Source organism: Scardinius erythrophthalmus (assembly GCF_964197995.2).
Source record: "Scardinius erythrophthalmus genome assembly, chromosome: 10".
Classification (NCBI taxonomy): domain Eukaryota; kingdom Metazoa; phylum Chordata; class Actinopteri; order Cypriniformes; family Leuciscidae; genus Scardinius; species Scardinius erythrophthalmus.
Genome location: NC_138230.1, coordinates 15,606,348 through 15,632,007, shown reverse-complemented (window position 1 = coordinate 15,632,007; position 25,660 = coordinate 15,606,348). Strand labels below are relative to the sequence as shown.

The window sequence follows — 25,660 nt, the reverse complement described above, 5'->3', positions numbered from 1 at the left end:
CGCTGTTACGTTACAGGTCCCTTGTGACCGCTTTAATTTACGTTCATTTTAAGTTAACTATTCTTGTAAGTTTATAAATGACCAAATGTCCTCGTTCAGTCCAGGGGAAAATGCAGAAGGTTTTGAACGAAGCTCGAGTGGCATTTATCAGTCGAGCGCCCCCTGTAGAAAACACATTTGTTCAAGAACGAGCCATTCAACGTCACAACAACGTCACTTCCGCTTGTTTTGGGAGGAGGCTCGAGAGGAGCGAGGAGACGCTTCCGTGCGATTCAGCGGGTTATTTACTTCGGAATTCGGATGGACCCAGTAAAGTAATAATAACAACAATTTCGAGTACCTCAGAGGTTCGCACGAGACGTCTAGCCGTTCTGCGAACATAAATAGAAGTTTAACTATACTGTTTTTGATTCATGAGTAAAAAACGAAGAGATTAAGTTGAGGTAAGCGCTCTTACCTGTTGTTGTTGTTGTGGGTCTCTAGCAACTAAGCCATTAGTATGCAAGTAAGCAAACAAACACGTTTTTATATAGCTAGTGTTTTTAAATGATAAAGTATAACAGGTTAAAGTAGTGTGTAACCACCACACTCCCTACATATCATGGCAAAATACTGCCATACTAAGTTAAGCAACTTTTTGTAACCTTACATCAGTTAGTTTCCTTCAGGTTTGAGTTGACTAACAGACTTTATTTGGGCATTGCGATCTTTCAGGGCTGTGTGTGTATGTGTGTGTTGCATAAACCTCAAGTGAAAACAAGCAGGACCATATGAAACTTCCGCCAGAAAATGGCTACGCCGGCTGTAGTTTCCACGGATGGAGCGAGCTCCAGTAAGAGAGCATTTTATTTCCTCTTGCTGTTTTGTGTGACACATTAGTGTAAAGTAGATGAAACTGTTTTACTGTGCTCTAGTTTCAAAAGAATGAGTTCACGTATAGTAAATTAGTCGTGTGGTTTCCTAAATGCAAGAAATGTGTAGTTATGGTGCTTTGAGCACACGTGGAACAATCACAACTGTATAGGCTAACGTTAGTACACTGAACCATCTATTGCACACACATATATATATATATATATATATATATATATATATATATATATATATATATATATATATATATATATATATATATATTAGTACCGGTCAAAAGTTTGGAAACATTACAGTTTTTAATGTTTTTGAAAGAAGTCTCTAATGCTCATCAAGCCTCATTTATTTTATCAAAACTACAGAAAAAAACCCCCAAACTGTAATATTGTGAAATATTATTTCAGTGGATACTTTAAAATATAATTTATTTCTGTGATGCCAATCTGGATTTACATCAGCCATTACTCCAGTCTTCAGTGTCACATGATCCTTCAGAAATCATTCTAATATGCTGATTTGATACTCTGTTATCATTATTGTTGGAAACATTTGTGATGCTTAATATAGTTTTGGAACCTATGATACTTTTTCAGGATTCTTTGATGATTATTTTTTTTTTATAAAGAACAGCATTTATTCAAAAAAGAAGACTGGAGTAATGGCTGATGAAAATTAAGCTTTGTTTATATTTTAAAGTATATTTAAAAAAGGAAAAACATTTTTAAATTGTAATAATAAGCCTATTTCACAATATTACTGTATTTTCTGTGTTTTTGATCAAATAAATGTGGGCTGGATGAAGATACTTTTTTCCAAAACATTAAAAATAGTATTGTTTCCGAACCTTTGAACGGCACTATAGAGCATACAAAAATGTAAAATAAATTATATATATATATATATATATATATATATATATATATATTGGTAAAATTGGTCATTTATTGGTTATCAGCCATTACATCAAAATAATTAGCTAATTCACCTAGATTTTGTAGTTTATTTGCTGGCAGGATGTTGTTCATTATTATTTTTTCTTCCTTTTTTGTTGCCCTTCGGTTCAGCACACATGATGATTTTATAATTTACAGATATCCAATAGCTCTTATAATAGCGTTTAGCGGCACATATATATAATATAAATGTGTATTATGGTGCTCAGATAAGTGATGAATGCTTTCTAACAAAATGAGATATGATAATGGAATGTTAAAGATGCTCACTTTTTAATATTTCATTAGTGATAGAATTAGAAATGTTTGTGTTTTGTTTCTTTAATCACAATTGTCACTCTTCAGATGTCTTTATTTTGGAGGTTATTCCAGCAGAAAGGTACATGCATGTGTGGAAAAGCACATGTGTGGCTGTGATTGCATATGATCTCTAATTTGAATATCAGTGTTGTAGACAGTCTGTAGTAGGCCCATGACTGCTTGGGGTGTGCTTGTCTTTATTTTAATCGTAGTGCCACCTCAGACTCAGCTGGTGTGATTGGGTTTCAGTGTTTTCTTGGAAGAACAAAGGAATTGAAACCCAGGTGTCTGTGCATGCTGCATGTTTACACTCACAATTGTGGTTAACGACACATCTCAAGTCTGAAAAGCTGTTTAGCATTTGTATTTGCATTTTTTTGCATTGTATTTGTGATGTAGCTTTTCACACAAAAGCAGATTATAATCACTTCAGTGTCTGGTTAGGATCCCAGTACATAGGGAAAAGTGCATAGTGCAAAGTCTAAGAAGATAGTTTCATGCTTCACATATTGAAGTATGAGCTCTGAATTTTTACTTGGCAAGAATCTTATACTTTATTATAATTCAACCAGCTGCAATCCATACATGCACCGTAATGCCTAGTGGCTTTTTTCACTTGTCATTTTCACGGAGAAGTTTTTTCTTTCCTACTGTAGGTGTTCCCGGAAACCGAAAGATGGCTTCTTCGGAGGTAATTATGCTTTTTTTTTTTTTTTGCTTTAATAGTTTAAATTCACATTCCACTTCACATTGTCCTGTCACTGTACCAAAATTCCAGTAGTCGGTAGACTCGGTACCAATACCAGAAAAATGTCATGGTTATCTCTTCTATGTACCAATTTCGATAGCATTGTGAAAACTAATTTACTATTTTAGTTAACTATTTGAAATATAAATTAATTATTGTCTTCAAATGTTTCTAAGTAGTCATAGTTTATAAAAAGATCAAGTGAAAAATTTGTAATACAACGAAGGACAAAGAAACACATACACAGAACATGTGGCAGGTCTATTAGTTTGCATATATTTTTACATACAATATCAGATTGTTCTGTCCCAACTGTTGCTATGGTTATATAGCTGTCAGTCATTGCAGTTTCAGATTCAATCTGGCATTACATTTGTAAATCCAGAAACTTTGCAGTGTACTGAGCAGCATGAAAAAAAACTTTTCTTCCAATTTTTTATGGGTTATCAACAGGGTGCGAGCTAAGAGCGCTCACTTTATAATCACTAAAGCTGCCAATCACTTAGGCTATGTACAGAAAAATCTCCCTGTGAAATCATGAGAATTGCACCATTCTATAATTGATTCAAATGATTAATGCTTTAAATATAAATGGTTTTAAGTTTTTGTCTTGCCTGATGTGTTTATTGAGCAGTCATTATCTTTCAGGGTCTGAGCATCTCAAGCTCATCCCAGACGAACAAAAAGACCTTGGGCCACCGAGGAATTGACCCTACTGGGGAGACTACGTATAAAAAGGTTCGAGCTGTGTTTTTTTGCTATCCTGTAAATGTTTCAAAATAGATGCTTGTTGGAGATAAGACCAGATCGAAAGAATCAGCAGTTCAACTTCCAATCTCAGTTTAATGACACGCATTCCTGAATCTGTCATATCTACATATATTATTATTGTGTTATCTGTTGTTTGTGTGGCACAATGACATAGCCTAGTAAATGGTATGGGCATGTACACACAGGTAAAACTAGCAGGCCTTGTGTTATTGCTCCTCCCTTTCAGTTTTATTAAATCACATGCAAAGACCCATGCATTAGTGCTATATTTCTGCGTGCGTAGTCACAGATTAACTGTCTTGTATTCTTGTGTACTTGTGTACTTTACTCCAAGGGCGATAATTATAACGATAAGGACATAGTTCTAAAAATCGTTCTTAATATAAAAGAATAGCAGAGTCCACACCACAACTATAACGATAACGGCACAGAGAAACAATATCACTGTAATCACTTTCAGAACAATTTTTTTTCCAGCTGATGAAAGATGATAACTTTTTAGTTATCGTTCTTTGTGTGAACGTGCCTTTACACATTACCATGCTCTTATTCTGCTCATCATGTGCCCTCTGTTGAAAATCTTTAGACCACATCATCTGCCTTGAAAGGTGCCATTCAGCTGGGCATCACACACAGCGTGGGAAGCTTGAGCCAGAAGCCAGAAAGAGATGTGCTCATGCAGGACTTCGAAGTGGTAGAAAGCATCTTCTTTCCCAGGTGCGTTTTTGTACATGTGTCTGCATACAGTTAGAGTAGCCATGAGATGAAGGAACGTTTGGCTTTAGTAGTCACACATTGTGTACTTAAAGGTGCTTGTATTTGTCTTCCTCTCAGTCAAGGCAGTAGCTCAACTCCAGGTCATCACCATGGTGACTTCAAGTTTAAAACTTACGCTCCCATTGCATTCCGCTACTTCAGAGAGATGTTTGGGATCCGACCCGACGACTACCTGGTAATCTTGTTTGTTCATTAAACAGGGTTCCCATGGTTTCCTGGAAATATATGGGAATTTTAAAATTGTGTGGTTTAGGTATGTAATAGTCATGGGATTTGTTTTACGGGAATTTTTGTGAATGACTAAAATATTTCATCAGCTGGAAATTACTGTTGAGTTTGTGTAGAGTTAAACTTGCTTGAAAGCCATTGTGGGGTGGTTATTTTTCAATTAATTGGTCAAAGAAGTCTTTTTAACTGGAAAAGCCATAAAAAATGTATACAAGATGAACATGATCAATTAATTTCCATCTAAAAAGGTTAATTTGGTTTTGTCTTGTTCAGTCCAAGTTCTCTTTTTAATGGGATTATATTATTATTATTATTATTATTATTTTTTTTTTTTTTTTTTTTGCTGTCCTTCCTTGAGATTACAACTTAATGAACAAAAGCTCTTCTCAGTGATGGATAGTGCAACACTCCAGTCATATATTATCTGCTATGTGTGTGTTTTCTGCAGTACTCTCTTTGTAATGAACCCCTTATCGAGTTGTCTAACCCTGGAGCAAGCGGGTCTCTCTTCTACGTTTCTGCCGATGATGAGTTTATCATTAAGACAGTACAACACAAAGAGGCAGAATTCTTGCAAACACTCCTGCCAGGTTACTTCATGGTAAGTGAGGGTTTCTTTGTATTTATTTTAGTGCTGTCAAACGATTAAAAAAATTAACTAATTCGTCACACATTTTTTCTGTAATTGATTCAATATATCAGGGCTACATTTTTTCTATTAGCCCAGTGTCAGACCAGGTTTCGTTGTTTTTGACCCATTTAATCTTTTTCAGTTAGGTCTAACAGTCTTCACTGATTATATTTTAAATTAAATATAAATGAATCCTTAAAGCTACAAAAGTTCTTCAGTCAAGAGCAGTGAGTGATTTTCTTTTTCTTTTGTTCTTTGATTATCCTTAAAGGGCATATTGTTTTTTATTTATTAATATATAACCTTGTATGAAAGTACCATATGAAAAGTTAATGCAGGATTTACAATTGTTTGCAAGACATAAGGGCACAAATTTAGTAGAAAACGTGACAGTTTCCTTGAACGTGTTTCAACAAGTTTTTTCAACATCGCGTCATATTACGTCACGAGAGGGAGTCATTTGTCGGGCTCTGCGTTTTTTCAGTGCAGAGTAGGTTGGTATTCAGTAGGAGCGGTATTGTATTTCAATTTATCATCGTCATGGTAAATTATTGTGAATTATAGGCTGTCAGGACATCGAGTCCACAGGTTTCTGAACAGAAAAAGGACGGTGCTATCTTCCATGCCTAGGTGCGTTTTGTGCAGGTGAAGAGACGGGACTTTACTTCTGACAGACAGCAACAGTTTTATTGGGCTGCTGTCACTTTAAGACCTTTCTCGCATCTCACGGATCTGACACGCATCCCGTTTTCTCACAACTCTTAACTTTCTTTTAAGACATTCATGTAACCTTATTTAAGACTGCTTGCGAGGATACTCTGAAAAAAATGGCCTTTTGGCATAATGTTGTGTGTTTTGTCCGTTTAAATGCTGTCTGAAGTGGCATACTTTGTGCATGAATCGTGTGTGTCACATAGACAGATGATTCACAGACCCGCGTTCTCTTTTGTGTCTTATCGCACTTGAATGTTTTAAAAGCATTTGCCTGAATAAGAGTGTGGTCATATAATGATTCACTAGCCAAAGGATGACTGGAAAAAACAAATGAGTTAATTTTGACAGCACTAATTTATTTAATAAAAAAAAATGTAATTCTAAAAATTTCTAGTTCATTCTTTTGTTGTTTGAACATTATAAGTAGTTTCCTTCATATAATTCACCATTTGTCTTCTAGAACCTGAACCAGAACATGCGTACGCTGCTTCCCAAGTTCTACGGTCTCTACTGCGTTCAGGCAGAGGGGAAGAACATCCGAATCGTAGTGATGAACAACCTGCTGCCCTGCGCTGTACCCATGCACCTTAAATTCGACCTGAAGGGCTCCACATACAAGCGACGTGCTTCGCCGAAAGAAAAGTCCAAGGGTGTGCCCACGTTCAAAGACCTAGACTTTATGCAGGACATGCCTGAGGGCATACTGCTGGAGAGTGACCACTACAACGCCCTCTGTAGGACCATTCAGAGAGACTGTCGGGTAAGGAGACAGAAGTTACATATACATTTATGCATTTGGCATACCCATTTATTTAGAGCCACTTACATTGCATTCAAGATATTCATTCCTTCAGTTCAGTTCACTCCCTCTGTCTTAAAGCATTGCTAGTTTGTGTCTCTTATAACATGCATTGGAAAAGCAACATGCGTCAAACATCTTTCCAAACTTGAGAATCATTTATGAACCTCTTGTCCAACAAAAGATAAGATTTAGTAACATGTTTTTACTCACTTCTTAACATCATAACATAACATCAGTTAAGTGCTTGACATAACATCCTTCTGTGAGATGAATAAGGCACAGAATAAGGCAGCATATTATTTCATAGTGTTCTCAGAATCGAATCAAAATAGTTTTTATAAAGGTCTATGGGGGGCGAGACCGAAAAAAGTTTGAGAACCACTGATCTACAGTAATATAGTATATAGCTAACATTCCAATATTAAAAGGATGGCTCCATATGCATCCACAGAAGTCTGGGCTAAGCCCCAAATATCCACCAACCCTATAATTCGAATCTGCGTGTCTCAATCCTGCTCTATGGTTGCGAGAGCTGGATCCTTAGCAGCAAACTCAGAGACCAACTCAACAGTTTTGCCACCAACTGCTACAGAATCATGCTTGGCATAAAGCGTCTGGACAAGAAAAGCAATAAAGAGATTTATGAAAGAGTCGGCCGCAAACAACTCGTTCTTCAAGTACTACAGAGGCAGCTAAGATTTGTAGGACACTGCCTAAGAAGACATGAGAGTGACTTGATCATCAAGTATGTCTTGTACGCGCCACAACAGCGGCATGGCAAAAGAAGTCGAGGCAGAGCGCGAAAGCCATACCATCAATATATCGGCGAACTCATCAATAAGGAAGTACCAGCAACAGTGAGCGAACTACCAGAAGTTGCCAGCAATCGCAAGGAATGGACAATATTAGTGATCGACTGTCAACCTACCCTGTTCGCAGCCGATTGATAATAAAAACTATAACTGCCCCAGGTTAAATCCATTCTTTAAAAAAGAGTCATGAACTACTTTTTGTTTTACTTTATAATGTTCTCTGAGGTCCACTTAGGATGTTATCAAGATTTTTACATCAAAAAACATCTAATTTAGAAGTAAAAAGCTATTTTCTGTCCTGTTTTTGACCTTCTCTTTCAAACACTCTGTTTTGATGGGCGTACCACATTCAAGACTTGGAAGTAAACATTCAAGACTTTCAAAACGCCAACAGCTATAAATGGCTAACATATTTGCATATTAAAATAATAACTTCCCCGCCATTACACATGTGGCATTGTTTTGAAAACTTCCAGTGCTGAAAAATATCTTGTTACATAGAAACATTTGCCAACATTGTGAAACATTTATGTGTTTTAAATATGGTTTACAAGTCTTGGTTGTGGCAAATTAAAGTTTAAGTACTTGGAGTTACCACAGTTGTAATTGAAAATACCAATTATCGCATTGCCAACTATATTGCAAATGCAACTATCACAACTATTCAGTTGACTGCGGCGCTACAGTATAAATACTCAGTACATATCAAACGATCTGTATGAGCCAAAGCAACATGGTATAAACACTGTTACTCACACTTGTGTAATGCAACATTACTGTAGGGTCTAATGTAGTCGGCACTGCATCTTTTATTTTCAGTGTGCGTCAAACTTTGTCTTGTTCAAAAATGAATAAGCAGTAAATGAAGCAAACAAACAGTCTCTTACTGATGCGATCTGACTTAAACTTTGTTAAAAATTAAATTTTCTAAATGTTAAGCCCTATTTGGATGGGATTAGTTTTACAAGGGTAGATGGAGTACCGGTAATGTAACTTTACCACAGGACGTCTGTAATATTAATGGCCAATTTGCACGGGATAAGAAATCTCAGTAAAACTAGCAGAGGTGGGAGGGGTAACTCGCCTGTCACTTCCCTGTCGTCATGTGCCTATTATGTTGCTTCCTATTATAACAAGCGCAAACACATATAATCTTAATTCTTATATAAAATTATATTCTGATTGGATTTTGTTGGTAATAAGCACTTACCTAAATCTAAACAAGCCTCTGTTGCCTCTGACAAGTGCTTTCGACCTTCTTTTTGATCTGAATGCATAAACACTTTAGGATCACAAGGATGGCAATGCAAAGACCGTTTTTCCACAACTTGGCACTGCAAAACACTTTGTAAACCTTAGAGGCATCTATGGTTTTGTTGCCGGAGTAATTCTGTGTTTGCATCTATCTCGTATTTACTATTACATGACGTGTGAATCGGTGGGCGGGGCTGAAGAGGCAATGTAGAAGTAGGCGTTAATCTTCTGCAGAGGCGCCCTTTCATCGCACTATGATGTAATAATGCGACAAAATCTGAAACGAGTAATTTTCTGAGCTTGGGTTTTGATAAAAGCTATTTTTGGACTAACAAGAAAGTTTTGAGTTCTGAATTTTACAGGATATTTTTATAGCACAGTGACCTCTAATTCTCAATTCATGACCCATTTAAAAACGTATTTGGTTGAACCATTCTACATTTTGAATCTGCTAAATGTGCCTGTCACACTTCCTCTTCATATCCTTTTGTCTATAGGTACTACAGAGCTTTAAGATCATGGACTACAGTCTGCTGATGGGTATCCACAACTTGGACAGGGCAGGTGAAGAGGTGTCTACTGCAGTGCCCGATACCCAGAAAAAGGCACCAGGCCAGAAGCCCCTATATTGCACAGCCATTGAGTCTATTCAAGGGGAGACGAAGGGCAAGACTTCACCACAGCCATACGAAAGGTGAGTGATCAACCTTTGGCTCGCACCGCTGAAACTACAAAGCACCAAAAAATACCACAAGACTGTCTGTATGCGTTTGGCTATAGAACCTATTTTGTAATAATTTACACTGTTTAAAAGTTAAGATTTTTTAAATGGGTCTCTGATGCAAGACTGCATTTATTTGACCAAATATACAGTCAAAGCATTATTACAATTTAAAATAGCTGTTTTCTATTTTAATATACTTTCAAATGTAATTTATTCCTGTGATGGCAAAGCTGAATTTTCAGCATACATTACTCTAGTCTTCAGTGTCACATGATCTAATATGCTGATTTGCTGCTCAAGGAACATTTCTTATTATCAATGTTGAAAACTGCTGTGCTGCTTAATATTTGTGGAAACTGATACATTTTTTTCCCCCAGAATTTTTTAAATATTATCAACGCAGATAAATATTAAAACCAAAAAATATGAGAAAAAATGTAGGTATAGATACTCCCCTAGTTTGAAGATGCTATTGTACTGTTATGATTATTCTTACTGAGAAATTATTACTTTGTGCCTGCACAACTGTTAACGTGCAATATTTTTTCTTTCTTTGCAGTATGGGAGGAATTCCAGCATTCAGTTCAAAAGGAGAAAGGTTGCTGGTTTTCATCGGCATCATTGATATCCTCCAATCTTATAGGTAGACTTTGTTTCCACATCTTTGTGTTTTCTTCATAATAAATCCCTATAACTTACTAATAACATTCTGTATTTAGGCTTGTAAAGAAGTTGGAGCACTCATGGAAAGCTCTGCTGCATGATGGGGTATGTCACACACCCCATATCAAACAATGAATAAAAAGCGAACTTAACAAATAAAAAAAGAATATTTATGTTTTGTCTACTATTTGATGATGTCCTGTGCAGGACACGGTATCCGTGCACCGGCCGAGTTTCTACGCAGATCGTTTCCAGAAGTTTATGTGCAGCGCAGTCTTCAAAAGACCAACTTGTAAGTTTGATAGTTACATTGAAACATTTGCAACTGCTGCATTTAAGTGCTGACACATTAAAGATCATTTTTTCTTTCTTACGCTAGTAAAAACATCTCCCTCAAAGAAAAGTCGAGGAGGAACCGTGTCTGTTGGGAAGAAGTCAAACATCGCAGTATCTGGACAGTCACAACAATCCCTTCCTGTAGCAGCAGAACAAACACAGCCACAGCAGACTACAGTGCAGCTGTCCAGCCCAGACTCTCAAGGAGACAGCGGTAGGAGAACACATTGAGAGATAAATAGAAAAAGGAAGGTTAAACAGGGTGTCTGAGCAAGATAAGACTGTAAATTCTTGTGGTAATCAAAATAATTTTTTCAAAAATAGTTGAGATTGTTTCCTCAACCAGTTTTGGAAGTTTCCTTGGTGATTCTGCGTTGGGATGCATAGATATAGATAGATAAATGTATAAACTCTCTGATCTGAGAAGAATGGGTCTCTTACTTTTTTGCCTGCAATCTATATACTTAGATTCTACTTGTGGGTCTCAGCGGTGTGGCCAGGGTTGCTTAACTTGCCCTTGCTAGTATGGAAAACGTTGTTCATGTTGTGCTATGTTTTCAATGCTAGCAGATACTGCATGATAACAATGTAGTTTAAAAGTTAGATGCCCTTGTGTGCTGATAACAGAGCAAATGAGAGCTGTAAATGTCTGCCCCCTAAGCACATGCATGTAATAAAGCCTGTCCAGTTCTCTGAAGTTTTTGCATTTGAATCATGTGACACTTTAGAGGCCTAGATTGAGACATTATCAACATGATTTCCCCTTCGACCCTGACTAAATCATTATTGACTAAGAAGCGCTCACTTCTTCTCTTTTCAGGTGCTCGTCCCGACCTGCTCCCACAACAGGTTACTGAAGATGAGATCACGAGTAGCTCAGCTGATACAACCCTGTCAGCAACCTCTCCTGGAAGCTCTCGGCCCTCCACGAACACTCCAGTTCTGAGGTATGTGATGTTTAGACTAGATGATTTGCTTGAATTTGATCAAAGATGAGTTTTACAACTACTACGGTTCATTTTATCACATACACTCACTGTTTTCACTCATAATAAATGTCTATTGATGCATTTCATTTCCAGTCGTAGCAGTATAGCTGCTCAGTCATCAGGGGAAAGTTTGGATATCGAAGTCATTTCACTCAGTGAGATTGCTCCACAGACAAGCACGTCAGAAGTAAGAGACATTTTGTTCTGGGCTGCAATCTGGTTCAGTGTAGTAGACTAAACAACATAGAGTAAATTCCATGAGTAAAGTGTTTTTATGTCCTACTACAACTTTGGTTATTTGTATGGCGCTTTTCACAAATTCGAAGCAGCTTTACAGAAAACGCTTGTTTCATTGGTACATTTTTGGAAATACTCTGTTGTCAGTCAGTAATGTCCATATGGCAGTATTATACAGCCTTGATATAATATGTTATGTGCTTAGATTTATGTAAGCAGAACCAGTGAAATTGTTAGGCAGCAATTAAAACTTGTGCTTGTAATGATTATAATATAAGGATAATATTTGATAGTTTTGTATGTCGATCCAGAGTTGGCGCAATCGTCTGTGTCAGCTGAAATAGCAAACTGGAGCTGCCGCAATCTATAACACTTTATTTTATAATACTTGTGCTGTTGTTTACGCATATACAACTTATCAGTCATCTTTTTCAGCCTGGCATATTAAAGGGATATTGACCCAAAAATGAAACTTCTGTCATAATTTATTCACTCTCATGTTGTTCCAAACCAGTATGAGTTTCTTTCTTCTGCTGAACACAAAAGAAGATATTTTGAAGAATGTCTGTAACCAAACAGGCCCAAGCACCCATTGACTCCCATAGTAGGAAAAACAAATACTATGGAAGTCAATGGGGTCTATTATAGGAACCGTATGTAAGATTGTGGCCAAACCTGGTACTGCAATCACTTCAAATTACTGTAGAGCGGTGTATCCCCTCCACCTCCCCCCTGACTCGAGGTTGCCAGTTATGCTGCAGGATCCAGCAGGAACGTAGGCTGCTACAGTGTGTTTATAAGCGATCGGTGTGTGTTTATGATGTAAAATGGCAAGTGACGAATCCTACACAGTAAGTTCAGCGTCTCAGCATAATGACAGAAACGGGCTCTGATAATGCATTGCTAATGTTAGCAATGACGACTCGCCGTTTTTATTTCCCAAACAATTCCTTACCTTTTCAATTCGACGACCCACTTCCTCCATATGCGCTAACGTAACGTTACTTTGCATGAACATGCATAACTTTGTTCGACTCTCATGAATATTTGAAATGTCCATTTACATTTAAGTAACGTTACAAGTTAGCCAAACATAGATGAATCTTACCTGTCCAGGAGAAAATTAGCAACGTTGGCATCTGTTTTCAGCCGTCTCCATCTTTCAAAGGCATCTCCTATACAAATCTTTGATTTATTCGGACTTTATCACGACGTATTTCGGATTCATAACGAGGTCTTTTAGGTTTCGTAACATTAGACATTTTTTTATCCGACATGTTTGTAGCTGCAGCTGTCGTAACTAGAGCAGAGCTGGCAACCCGGATGCCGTAACACTACTGACTTCGTGATTAGTAGATAGGTCGAGGGCGGCGCATCAGGCCAAAACACAACATGACAACATCAACATTAGTTGAGGGCTGCAACTTCACTTTTAAATGACAATATCCTGGCCGGACTACTGTTGTTAGTGATACAAGTATTTGAAATGAACATGATTTCTTAATGTCTAGTGACATATCAAGGCCATTTTATGATTAATTGAAATACATTTCCTACATACGGTTTGGTTACAGACATTCTTTAAAATATCATATTTTGTGTTCAACAGAAAAAAGAAATTAATACAGGTTTGGAACAACATGAGGGTGAGTAAATTCATTTTTAGGTGATCTATCCCTTTAATAAGTTTGCACAATGTCCCAGCTATGCATGGTTTGAATATTTGATTTCACAACACTTTTGTTAGTTTTAGTACGATAACCAATTTGCTACATTGTTGTGTTACCACTTGACATCCAATATAAAATCTGAAGTGAAACCATTTGGGAACCTCTGGTCTACCATGCCAACAAACAAATAAGATTGTGATATGAAAGGATCTCTCTATGCTCAGAGTGCATGCACTTTTGCGAATTACAATGTGGTCTTTGTGTCATTTTAACAGGATATGTGAACTGCCTCCTACAAAGCATGCTGAATTACTTGTCTAGTCATCCTACCCTGTTGTGAAAGAGTTTTATTTATTCTTTCTTTTGTTGTTGCAGTGAAAGACTGTGGATGAACAGGACAAAGTAAAGCCCTCAAAGACCAAGATTCACTCTCTTTTAAGGATATTGGAACAGGATGAAAATGAAAAGCATGAAAGTAAGATGGAGTTGCTGTAAACATCCGAGGAAGTGAAAACTGGACAATCTGGATTACAAAAGAGAGAAGTGCACATGTTCATAAAACACATGCCCCCCCCCCCCCCCGCCCCCTTTTATATATATATATATATATATATATATATATATTTTTTTTTTTTTTTGGTTGTCAGTACATCCAATATTGCTGCTAAGAAATGGAACCAAAAGAAAGATGCCACTGTATACCTCAACAGTGTGTGATATCACTGTTCTCAAACAGTTTCATTTTTACAAGATCTCCCAGGACCTGATAATGTTCACAGCAGAAGAACAGTGATGAGAACTTTGCATCATGTGACTGGCTCTTGGAGAACAAACTGGACTTTTGAGGACCTCTGTGACTCCATTTGACCATGCGTCTTTTTTTTCCCTCTTAGTTTGCCAAGGAGAGCTATCTGCTGGAGTTGTTATTTACTTTGCTAAGGGAAGAAAGGACATTTGGCTGATTGTGAGTTTTAAAGACATTTTAGGAATATGTCTTGATTATCCCCCCAAAAAACAAAAACGTGTTGGATGAGTCAATCCAGATCAGGTTGCCTGAACAATCATGTAACAAGACACTTTTTTTCAAAACTTTGAATCTGTAAAATAGGTTCGATTTGGTTTTAGAAATTGATTCAAATGCAGTACTGTGATGTTTTTTGAATTATTTATATGTGCCTTAATCACAAGAGTTATTTTGCCTTGTAATGAACAGGAAGCCTTTCACTGTGCATGATGCCTGCAAGTGGATTGTGCCGGATTGCATGGGTCACCTAGACAAAAACTCAGTATCTCTCTCTCAAATATCAGTCTGTTATGTGTGACTGACCTATTAACAGAATTAATTAAAAAAATATTTGGAGTTAGTTTGGAGATTGATTTACTTAAACTTTACATTGTTTGCAAAAAAAAAAAAAAAAAAGGCGGCAAAAGCAAACAAGGCAATAGATCACTTTTGTAACATTGGCAGAAATATTAAACCATGTATAAAAGACCTAATTCAGTATTTCGGCTTGCAGGACTAATGTTTTTTTTATTATTATTTGTTTGCTTTTTTTAGTATTGATTTTAAAATGGCAGTTTTTTAGGGCACAATAAGACAGACCTGGCAGAACAGCTACTGTAAAACAATATATAGCATCTGTGCTGTTATCCTTTAATGAAATTTAGGTTACATAGACTGTGTAGCTTAGGGACTTCTCTTAATGCCTCGGTTTTGTTGAGAGAATTGAAGTCAAACTAAACTTTTTCATCATTTTTGAATGTGCATGCTAATCAGTCAGCCTGAATGCAGAGACATTAATGATGAAGATGCAAATGTTATGAAATATGGATACGTAGTTGAGTAAGGGAACATTGCTGGAACTTTTTCTGTGACAATTTTTATGAACAAAAAAAAAAAAACATTCCTGTACAAAGTCATATTTATTTGTATGTTTGCTTGTAATTTATTTCTTTATCTCAAGTTCCAAATTGTCTATTGCCGGTTTTTATGTGACACGGTATGCAAGTTCTCACACCTGGTGGCTGTGTAAATTTGTTTGGGTTGGTGAATGCGTTTTTTTACTGTACACTCACGATCTGGGATTCTTGTGCAATTGCTGTTTGCTCTGAAAATGCTTATTGCCTCAAACTGAGAATTGTCTTAAGTAGTAAATGTAAAATATTTCTCTCTTACAATGACATTCATGTATTACAGCTCTCTGTCAGAGGATATTGAGACTTTTGGAGTGGAAAATATTGTAACATTTCATGCTGTATGCAAATTACTGAAATAAACAACACTGAAAAAATTTCAACAGATCAACTTCCTGTTATGCTTTACTATCAGATGATCTCTTCAAGCCTGTTCAAGGCATTGTATGTGTTTTAGGGTTTACATCTGCACATACATTTCACGTTGTTCCAAAACAGTATGACTTATTCCCGTGAAAACAAAAAACAAAAGAGATGTTAGGCAAATTTTGGAACAACGAGGTGAGGATATTTACATTTGTGGAGTGAACGACCCTGTTCTCAGACACGTGACCTCCGACCACATGTGGGCGCTACGCATTTACAAATATATTTCTACGCCGCGACCGGGGAAGAGAAGCAGCGACGGAGCTGTCGACCAATCAGCTTCGCGGTTACAAAAATCTCAAGTGTCCTACATCTGTAAACCAATCAGCGATGCCGTCACTTTGGGAAACGGACTAGAGGATTTCCAAGATGGGGCTCGAAAGCACTATGGTCTGGTAAGAAATAAACAAACGCGTTGTTTTAGATATAAATACGCCTTTTGCATAGTTAATACTCCTCCGACTTATTGTAAATACGTAGGTTTTTCGTTCTGTCACACTTTTGAGCTCATAGTTGGGAACAAGTAAGATAACTCAATAGTCGCTTTCTGGTTAGAATGACATTCTCCTGAGTCATTATTCAGCAGGTAGAGCTATCATCAAGAAACAGATCACAAACACATTTATGACCCATAAACAATGACCACTTGTTTGTGAACTCGGTCTGATAGCATCTTATTCGGTCTGATAGCATCTTATTCAGTCTTCTAGAACTGTCATGAAGTGATACTGAATGTGTTGTTGGTCCAACGCCCTCTAATGCTGTCTAGATAGGCAGCTTGCTTGTGTCTGATACACATTCATATGGCTAAAGCAATTGTCTACTGATAGGATCTAGTTCACTCACTCTGGCTGTTATGCAAATGAAAATAAGATAACTATGTGCTAGTGTTTCATTCTTCATTCCTTGCAAATGTCAGCCAGTCAAGTCACCTTTATTTATATAGCCCTTTATACTATCCTGAAGGCAGTTCAACGTTGATTCAGTTCAATTAAATAACTTTAATAATGTAGAGTTAATCAATTATGCAATCATCATGAAACTACTTGTCCTAGCAGGTCCTTGAATGGCACATTCATAGCTGGTCATAGGGGCTCATCTAATTGGCGTAGTCTGAAATCAGATTTGAAAATGTTCTAATTTTTTATGAAATATTGCCATTTATAATAAATAATTTATTTGTGCACATGCTTATTTTGATTAAATTCATGTGCCCTCGTAATCTTTAATCCCATCCCTCTTGCATTGACATCTCTTCTCTGACATTCACATGAGATCACAGCAATAGCAAACCACAAGTATCCAATCAATTCCCGATGGACAAAATCAAGTCAACTCATGCAAGAAGCTGTTTCATTCTGATATACAGCACAATAGAGAAGAAAACACTTTCATAACTTGACTTTTAGGATACAGACCGGATGTCTGGGTGCCTCTCATCACCCAGTTTATACGATTACACTTCCATAAATTCAATGATTGTTTTAAATAGGAAACATGCTGATTGCCTTCATTTGTCTTTACAGTGTGGACAACAGTGAATACATGAGGAATGGAGACTTTCTGCCCACCAGGTTACAGGCACAGCAGGATGCGGTCAACATTGTCTGTCACTCAAAGACCCGTAGCAACCCAGAGAACAATGTGGGCCTAATCACAATGGCCAAGTAAGTTTGTCTGTGTTGTATTTTATTTCATGCAGTGGTGATGTTTGCATGTAATAACACATGGTTTGGTTGCAGTAATTGTGAGGTCCTCACCACTTTAACACCAGACTGCGGCCGCATACTCTCAAAGCTCCATGCGGTTCAGCCAGTGGGAAAAATCTGCTTCTGCACCGGAATACGAGTGGCACATGTAAGTACATTCATTGATGCTTAAAGGGGTAGTTGACCCAAAAAATTAACATTTACTCACCCTTATTTTTTTCCAAACCTGTATGACTTACTTTTTCATTGATAAGCCATGACGCACAAGCATCATATTGAGTGATTACTTCTGTTCAGAAATTTGCTTATCTATCATCCCATCCAATAAATCGCAATAATCTTTGTGCTTTGTTACTATTGATATGAAACAAAGTCTCAGATTTCAAATTACGTCAATTTTCTTACGAAATTCGAAAACATGAATACCGTTTTGGCACTGTGTGAGATCGCTCTGGCGCAGCTCAGCTCAAGAGAAGCAGCAGCGCGGAGCGAACATGATCTTCTCTTACGCCTTAATAATACCAGTTACAGCGCGAAATAAACATGAATGAGCATCTGAAAGTGTGTTAAAAGAGAGTACGTCACATGGAATCGCTCAATCCGTGTTTCAACCGTGGAAAGACGTCAGTAAAACAGCTTGTAAGCAATGTTATGTAACATCACATTTACCTCAGAAAAACCATATCCAGTGACCATAAACTCGTTAGTCAGCTAGAAAAATTAACTCTAGAGAGGAGCATTTTGCTAAATATATGCACCATATTACATATCCATTATAGTTTTTAATGTTCTTCAATATGTAATGCATGTTTGAATAAATCTGGCAAGTTTTTATGACAGCCAGTATTTAAATGTTTATATTTCATATAACTTTACTATTATAAAAATAAATAAAAGTGTAATTTAAGTGTTTGTATACAAATCAGTTAATTTTTACCTTCAATATTATAGTAGGCTAATGAAGTCTAGTAGGCGACAACTGACTCCCATAGTTTACAGTATTATTTAAGAGATTTGTTTTCCTTGAGAATTTGCCATGTATTGTACCTGATATCCAAAATAATCAATATTGAATCGAATCGAATTGCAAGCTTGTGAATCGAAATCGAATCGAATTGTGAAATTTGTGTCAATACCCAGCCCTAATATATATACAGTGCTATGCATAAGTTTAGACACCCATACTAAAGTTGACTAAAAAGAGGAATAAAAAATCATCTTTTGGAAACTGAACTTAATGCCTTAATTAAAAGAATTAGGAAAAATCCAACCTTTAAGGACACCAATTTTCTTTGTGAATGAATAATGTATCGTAAATAAATAAATGTTCTTCCTTAAAATACAGGGTGCATAAGTCTGGACACCCCTATGTTAAATTCCCATAGAGGCAGGCAGATTTTTATTTTTAAGTATTTTTTTTAATAATTTTTTTAGGATACTATGCATCCTGATAAAGTTCCCTTGGCCTTTGGAATTAAAATAGCCCCACATCATCACCTAGCCTTCACCATACCTAGAGATTGGCATGGTTTTATTTCAGTTAGCCTAAAAGCTAGTTTGATTTGCATTGAGAGATGATCTTATGGAAAGTACCCCATGCCAATCTCTAGGTATGGTGAAGGCTATGTGATGATGTGGGGCTATTTTAATTCCAAAGGCCAAGGGAACTTTATCAGGATGCATAGTATCCTAAAAAATAAATAAAAAAAAATACTTAAAAATAAAAATCTGCCTGCCTCTATGGGAATTTAACATAGGGGTGTCCAAACTTATGCACCCTGTATTTTAAGGAAGAACATTTATTTACGATACATTATTCATTCACAAAGAAAATTGGTGTCCTTAAAGGTTGGATTTTTCCTAATTTTTTAAATTAAGGCATTAAGTTCAATTTCCAAAAGATGATTTTTTATTCCTCTTTTTAGTCAACTTTAGCATGGGTGTCTAAACTTATGCATAGCACTGTATATATACCCTTAATCTCCATTCTTTGTAATTGCTTGGAAAAAACTTCCTGTAATTTCTTCAGAAATGTTCCTTATGTGTTCCGTTATGTTGTATTTTAATCCTCTAACATTTACTTCTGTGTATGTCTACATGTAGTTGGCACTAAAGCATAGACAAGGCAAGAACCACAAGATGAGGATTGTCGCTTTTGTGGGCAGCCCAGTGGAGGACAACGAAAAAGATGTATGTGTTTTATTTTTTTATTCATTATATTATTATTTAGTATTCATTTATTATTCGTCTTTATTTCAGGTAGTACAAGTTATAAAAAAAAAATTTTATTCAAATCTTTTCCAGCTGGTGAAGTTGGCAAAACGGTTGAAAAAAGAAAAAGTCAATGTAGATCTGATAAATTTCGGAGAAGAGGTGACTGCTCAAAACTTTCTTACCTGTTAATCACTTAAAATCTTTCAGGTTTTTCTTACTTACATTTTTCGCTTTGTCTCTTTTAATCAACCTGTTCAGGAGGTGAACACAGAGAAACTGACTGCGTTTGTGAACACTCTGAATGGAAAGGAGGGCACAGGTTCTCATCTGGTCACGGTTCCCCCTGGTCCCAGCCTGGCTGATGCCCTGCTCTCTTCTCCCATCCTGGCTGGTGAGGGTGGTACCATGATGGGCCTGGGTGCAAGTGATTTTGAATTTGGAGTGGACCCCAGTGCGGACCCAGAGCTGGCCCTGGTAATATACAAATTCATCTCTGGGATAATTGCACTGAAGAATGAATCCATAAACGTAAAAGTGAAATGTCATTTTTTTTAAAGGTGACACTACTTTTACATCGGTTTAAAATGCAGAGACGTCTATAAGTAAAGCATTTATTCTGAAATTTTGGCTGACGAAATGGTTTTAAAGGGCCGAAATCAATGACGGAAACAGTTATGTTTGATTAGCGCCTCTCAAATGGCGCATTTTGACTGTCCAGAGTCTATTTCTTGCTAGTGTTGATTTCTTTAATATGAAACAGTTTGAATTTTCAAATTTAGTTGATTTAATCACACAATTTTTCACTAAAGAAAGATATAGAATGACTTACTGGAAAGATTTCAATAAAACAGCTTGTAAACATGATGTCCCATAACATTACATTTACCTCAGGAAAGCCATTCAATCTCTATATCTCATTAGTTAGCTAAAAAGAAATTACTCTAGAGACCAGCATTTTACTAAATATATGCACTGCATTACATATTCATTATATTTTTACTTAAAGGGATAGTTCAATTTGAAATTAAATTTTGGTATGTTTTAGCTTACCTCAAGGGCATCCAAGATGTAGGTGTCTTTTTTTCCGCAGTAGTTTCAATTTTGATATTTTTAGGTCAAACCGTTCTTGTCTGTCAGTCATTTAATGCAGGTCTATGGTTACTGTCTCAAAGAGCATGCACAGATATATAGATATATAGGTATAGATATATACACTAGATGTCGCCTTGGCTACGGTTTCGTTCCAATGAACTGCAGTAGCCGAGGCGACATCTATTGTATATATCTATACCCGCCCGCGCCCTCAGATCACTTGGATCACTTGGAACACGCGGCTGAGTTCAAGAGGTAACAACGATATAAATACTGTTCGTTTTCTCACACAAACCGCTCGTTCCGTGTCTTAGGCCATCAATGTGTACTTACGATGGGGAATTGTTTAATTTGGACGACGGGGAATTGTTTTAATTTGGACTCTGTGCTTGCTCTTTGAGACAGTAACCATAGACCTGCATTAAATGACTGACAGACAAGAACGGTTTGACCTAAAAATATCAAAATTGAAACTACTGCGGAAAAAAAGACACCTACATCTTGGATGCCCTTGAGGTAAGCTAACACATACCAAAATTTAATTTCAAAGTGAACTATCCCTTTAACCTGTCAGTGATGTATTCATTATTTAATTTATGTTTGAATAAATCTTGAAAACAACTTATTTATTACAGCCATTGTTAAAATGTTTATATTTCACCAACAAACTGGAGTAGAAACCTAATTCTATGATTCTATTTCTGCATTATTACATAAACTTGAAGTTTGTTGTTCAGGTAAAAACTAATTAAAAAGTCTAAAATTAATACAATTATACAAAAATATATATTTTTTTATTAAGAACATTTTTGGTTTTCAGCCAAGTTCGTCCTGAATTTTCTGTCTCGGCCCAGAATTCTCTTTCTGCATTCTCTCACCCTCAAAATGGGTGAACATTAAAGCTCTCTGGTACTTAAGCATTGCTCTGTTTGTTTGTGCATGGCTTACAACTACGAACAATTTTAGAATGTTGTTTAGGGCAATCTCACTTGAGATCTATTCCGATGACATTAAAAGGGGAGATGTTTATTGGAGTTGCTTTTTGATAAATAGGCCCTGCGTGTATCTATGGAAGAACAAAGGCAGAGGCAGGAAGAGGAGGCTCGTAGGGCGGCCGCCCAATCAGCAGCTGAAGCTGGCGTTCCCACCGCAACCGCTGACGGTAATGACGGTTTTATGTTTATACACATTTACTAACCATTTATTAAATTAATGGACAGTTATCTCAATGGAAAAGTGCTCCAAATGACCTGAATTCACCCTATTTACACATCTTTACATATCATTTATGAATTATTTGTTCATGTTTTTGCAGTACCCAATCTAAAGTTGAAGCTACTCATCATTTGTAAATGTTTATATATGTTTACTATTAATCATTTAGTACCTTTATGGACTTTTAGCTGCTGTAACAATGTTTGTGTAAAGGGTTAAGTTTAGCTAAATGTTTGCTAAAGACATATTAGCACCACATACTTGTAATTTGGGTGCAAAACACATTTTTATTGCCTCAACAGGATATTCCTCGAATCATACATCAACAGGAGGAAAATCTAATTTTCAAGAAAATACTTTTTCGTTTATCAAAATAATGTAATATAAAAAAATTTAATCATGTCCCCTTATAGTAATCAAATTGACCTCTGTATACTGTCGACACCTTAACCAACCCTTACACCTACCCGTACCACCAACCCTTACACCTACCCGTACCACCAACCCTTACACCTACCCGTACCACCAACCCTTACACCTACCCGTACCACCAACCCTTACACCTACCCGTACCACCAACCCTTATACCTACCCGTACCACCAACCCTTATACCTACCCGTACCACCAACCCTTACACCTACCCGTACCACCAACCCTTATACCTACCCGTACCACCAACCCTTACACCTACCCGTACCACCAACCCTTATACCTACCCGTACCACCAACCCTTACACCTACCCGTACCACCAACCCTTACACCTACCCGTACCACCAACCCTTATACCTACCCGTACCACCAACCCTTACACCTACCCGTACCACCAACCCTTACACCTACCCGTACCACCAACCCTTACACCTACCCGTACCACCAACCCTTATACCTACCCGTACCACCAACCCTTATACCTACCCGTACCACCAACCCTTACACCTACCCGTACCACCAACCCTTACACCTACCCGTACCACCAACCCTTACACCTACCCGTACCACCAACCCTTACACCTACCCGTACCACCAACCCTTATACCTACCCGTACCACCAACCCTTACACCTACCCGTACCACCAACACCTTACACCTACCCGTACCACCAACCCTTACACCTACCCGTACCACCAACCCTTACACCTACCCGTACCACCAACCCTTACACCTACCCGTACCACCAACCCTTATACCTACCCGTACCACCAACCCTTACACCTACCCGTACCACCAACCCTTACACCTACCCGTATACCTACCCGTACCACCAACCCTTACACCTACCCGTACCACCAACCCTTACACCTACCCGTATACCTACCCGTACCACCAACCCTTACACCTACCCGTACCACCAACCCTTATACCTACCCGTACCACCAACCCTTACCCGTACCACCAACCCTTATACCTACCCGTACCACCAACCCTTACACCTACCCGTACCACCAACCCTTACACCTACCCGTATACCTACCCGTACCACCAACCCTTACACCTACCCGTACCACCAACCCTTACACCTACCCGTATACCTACCCGTACCACCAACCCTTACACCTACCCGTACCACCAACCCTTATACCTACCCGTACCACCAACCCTTACCCGTACCACCAACCCTTATACCTACCCGTACCACCAACCCTTATACCTACCCGTACCACCAACCCTTACCCGTACCACCAACCCTTATACCTACCCGTACCACCAACCCTTATACCTACCCGTACCACCAACCCTTATACCTACCCGTACCACCAAACCTGTCCCTAACATTCACACCTGAATCACACTTCAATAGCAGCAAGTGTTTTGCAATAGAAAACACAAGTTTTTTTTACACAAGTACATAGTAGTTAAAGAAACCTAATATAAAGTGGGACCAGACATTCTTATATTTGTTTAATTTTCTGTTAAACATCCGGATCATTCAGAGCTACCAAACGACTTTTTGCATTTGTAAAAGTAAAAATAAAGTGCATAAAGTAATAAATTAACTGATGTTTAATGACATTTATAAATTTTCAAGAAGTGCATGATCATATAAATTAAAAGTTTAATGACATTTGTAAGCATTTTAATTTACATTAAACAATGATCTGTTAATCAATTAACATGTAATATTTAGTTCTTCAGTAACAAGCACATTATCTCATATTTCTAGCTGTGAATATTTAATAACTAATGATCTGTTAAGCTTTGTTTTTAATCAAAATGTTGATTAATTAAAGTTATATATAAAGTGTTACCGCATATGGTACAAAAAACATTTGATCTTATATTTGTTTTATTTATATTTTCTTTGCATCATTTAAATTACAAATATTTCATCATAGTATATATGAAGAGTTCAGATGCAGAAGCCTCTAAGTGCCATCTGAATTTTTTATCTTTATTTTTATCAAGCTTGTATATTTAAGTTCAGTAATTTCACTTAAATGTCAATGAAAATTACCTATTAATTGTCTTTCAAGTGAAATTACTGAACTTAAATATACGAGCTTGATAAAAATTATCATTCTAGAAGAAAATTTCAGATGGCACTTGGAACTCTTCATATATTACTAGATGATTTCTGCCTTACATATCATTAATACAGTCCTGAATAACCTTTTTCTAAAATGCTGCATCAGTTATTGTCTCATTTTTGCGGCCTATTCCTTTTACCTTAAAGTCGATTCCCGTTTCAGACAATGCTGTTTGTTCTCTCCCTCAGAATCAGAGGAAGCTCTTCTGAAGATGTCCGTCTCTCAGCCCGAGAGTGCTGTGGCAGCCCTGCCAGACTTCAGCAGCATGACAGAGGAGGAGCAGATAGCCTATGCCATGCAGATGTCCCTGGCAGGTGGAGGTTTGTGTCGCCCTCTTGTACCTTGTTAATATTAGAACATACTTTGTGTGCGCTTGACATAGAATGTAACATTGCTCATTATCCCTCTTATGTCAGAATTTGGAGAATCAATGGATACGGGAGCCCCAATGGACACTGCGGAATCTAAGGTAATTAAAAATATTGTCTGCTGGGCTCATCACAGTTTCATTATTCTAAAAAAATATAACTTCATTTTAAATGTTATAGTTTCAAATTGAGCAGGAATCCCTGGTGACTTTCACTTTTTAACTGATTCTACAGGAAGAGGATGATTATGATGTAATGCAGGACCCAGAATTCCTCCAAAGTGTCCTGGAGAATCTACCTGGTGTTGACCCCAACAATGAGGCCATCCGCAATGCTATGGGCTCCCTGGCCTCTCAGAGTGGTAACAAACAAGAGGGGAAAAAAGATGATGAGAAGAAGAAATAAATTCAAGTGTTCTGTGACTGAATGTGATTGCTGTGCAAGCCATTTGACATGTGAAATGCAGAAATGAGTTAAATTCAAGTGGCCAGCAGAAGTCTTTATAAAAGCAGTTTTAGATGCATAATGAGTTGCAATCAGACATTCATAACCAAATTACTGCAATGTTGTGTGGTACCTCAAAAATTCACACATGGCTTGCTTTTTTCCCTTTTTGCTCTGTGCACAATTGATTAAATATTTGATAATCCCATGCAAGACATGTAATCTGAATGGTTTTCTTTTTTCTATTGCCATTAAAATGACATCTGACC

At 37.3% G+C, this 25,660-nt stretch overlaps 2 protein-coding genes across 5 annotated transcripts; both read left to right on the top strand.

The window, feature by feature from the left end:
* The first annotated feature begins 194 nt into the window (after positions 1-194).
* pip5k1aa (phosphatidylinositol-4-phosphate 5-kinase, type I, alpha, a) lies at positions 195-13,987 on the top strand. 4 transcript variants are annotated; one of them, XM_081377434.1, is made up of 16 exons: positions 421-443; positions 715-832; positions 2,172-2,205; positions 2,783-2,817; positions 3,523-3,612; positions 4,232-4,362; positions 4,480-4,597; positions 5,099-5,251; positions 6,456-6,755; positions 9,361-9,557; positions 10,147-10,230; positions 10,307-10,355; positions 10,458-10,542; positions 10,630-10,800; positions 11,407-11,533; positions 11,669-12,274. In XM_081377434.1, the coding sequence occupies exons 2-16, from the start codon at positions 818-820 to the stop codon at positions 11,811-11,813; spliced, it is 1,734 nt and encodes a 577-aa protein (XP_081233560.1). In that variant the 5' UTR covers positions 421-443; positions 715-817; the 3' UTR covers positions 11,814-12,274. The 4 variants fall into 4 exon arrangements, with proteins under 4 accessions (XP_081233561.1, XP_081233560.1, XP_081233562.1 ...); XM_081377435.1 differs by lacking the exon at positions 2,172-2,205 and having other exon boundaries at positions 195-443; XM_081377436.1 differs by lacking the exons at positions 421-443; positions 715-832; positions 2,172-2,205 and adding an exon at positions 13,858-13,987 and having other exon boundaries at positions 2,657-2,817; positions 11,669-11,762.
* Positions 13,988-15,712: 1,725 nt separating this feature from the next.
* On the top strand, positions 15,713-25,658 carry psmd4a (proteasome 26S subunit ubiquitin receptor, non-ATPase 4a). Its single transcript, XM_081377437.1, has 10 exons — positions 15,713-16,217; positions 17,349-17,489; positions 17,565-17,679; positions 19,635-19,721; positions 19,836-19,904; positions 20,004-20,219; positions 21,891-21,999; positions 24,768-24,899; positions 24,996-25,048; positions 25,182-25,658. Exons 1-10 carry the CDS (start codon positions 16,192-16,194, stop codon positions 25,350-25,352), a joined length of 1,119 nt encoding a protein of 372 aa, XP_081233563.1. The 5' UTR covers positions 15,713-16,191; the 3' UTR covers positions 25,353-25,658.
* The last annotated feature ends 2 nt before the right edge of the window (positions 25,659-25,660 follow it).

Excerpts from the sequence above, each read along its gene's own strand:
- psmd4a (XM_081377437.1), top strand. The coding sequence starts at position 16,192 with ATGGGGCTCGAAAGCACTATGGTCTG. Across the intron at positions 19,905-20,003 it reads TGATAAATTTCGGAGAAGAG|GAGGTGAACACAGAGAAACT; the intron begins GTGACTGCTCAA and ends CAACCTGTTCAG. Across the intron at positions 22,000-24,767 it reads TCCCACCGCAACCGCTGACG|AATCAGAGGAAGCTCTTCTG; the intron begins GTAATGACGGTT and ends TCTCTCCCTCAG.
- pip5k1aa (XM_081377433.1), top strand. The coding sequence starts at position 2,722 with ATGCCTAGTGGCTTTTTTCACTTGTCATTTTCACGGAGAAGTTTTTTC. Across the intron at positions 10,356-10,457 it reads AAGCTCTGCTGCATGATGGG|GACACGGTATCCGTGCACCG; the intron begins GTATGTCACACA and ends TGTCCTGTGCAG. Across the intron at positions 10,801-11,406 it reads AGACTCTCAAGGAGACAGCG|GTGCTCGTCCCGACCTGCTC; the intron begins GTAGGAGAACAC and ends TTCTCTTTTCAG.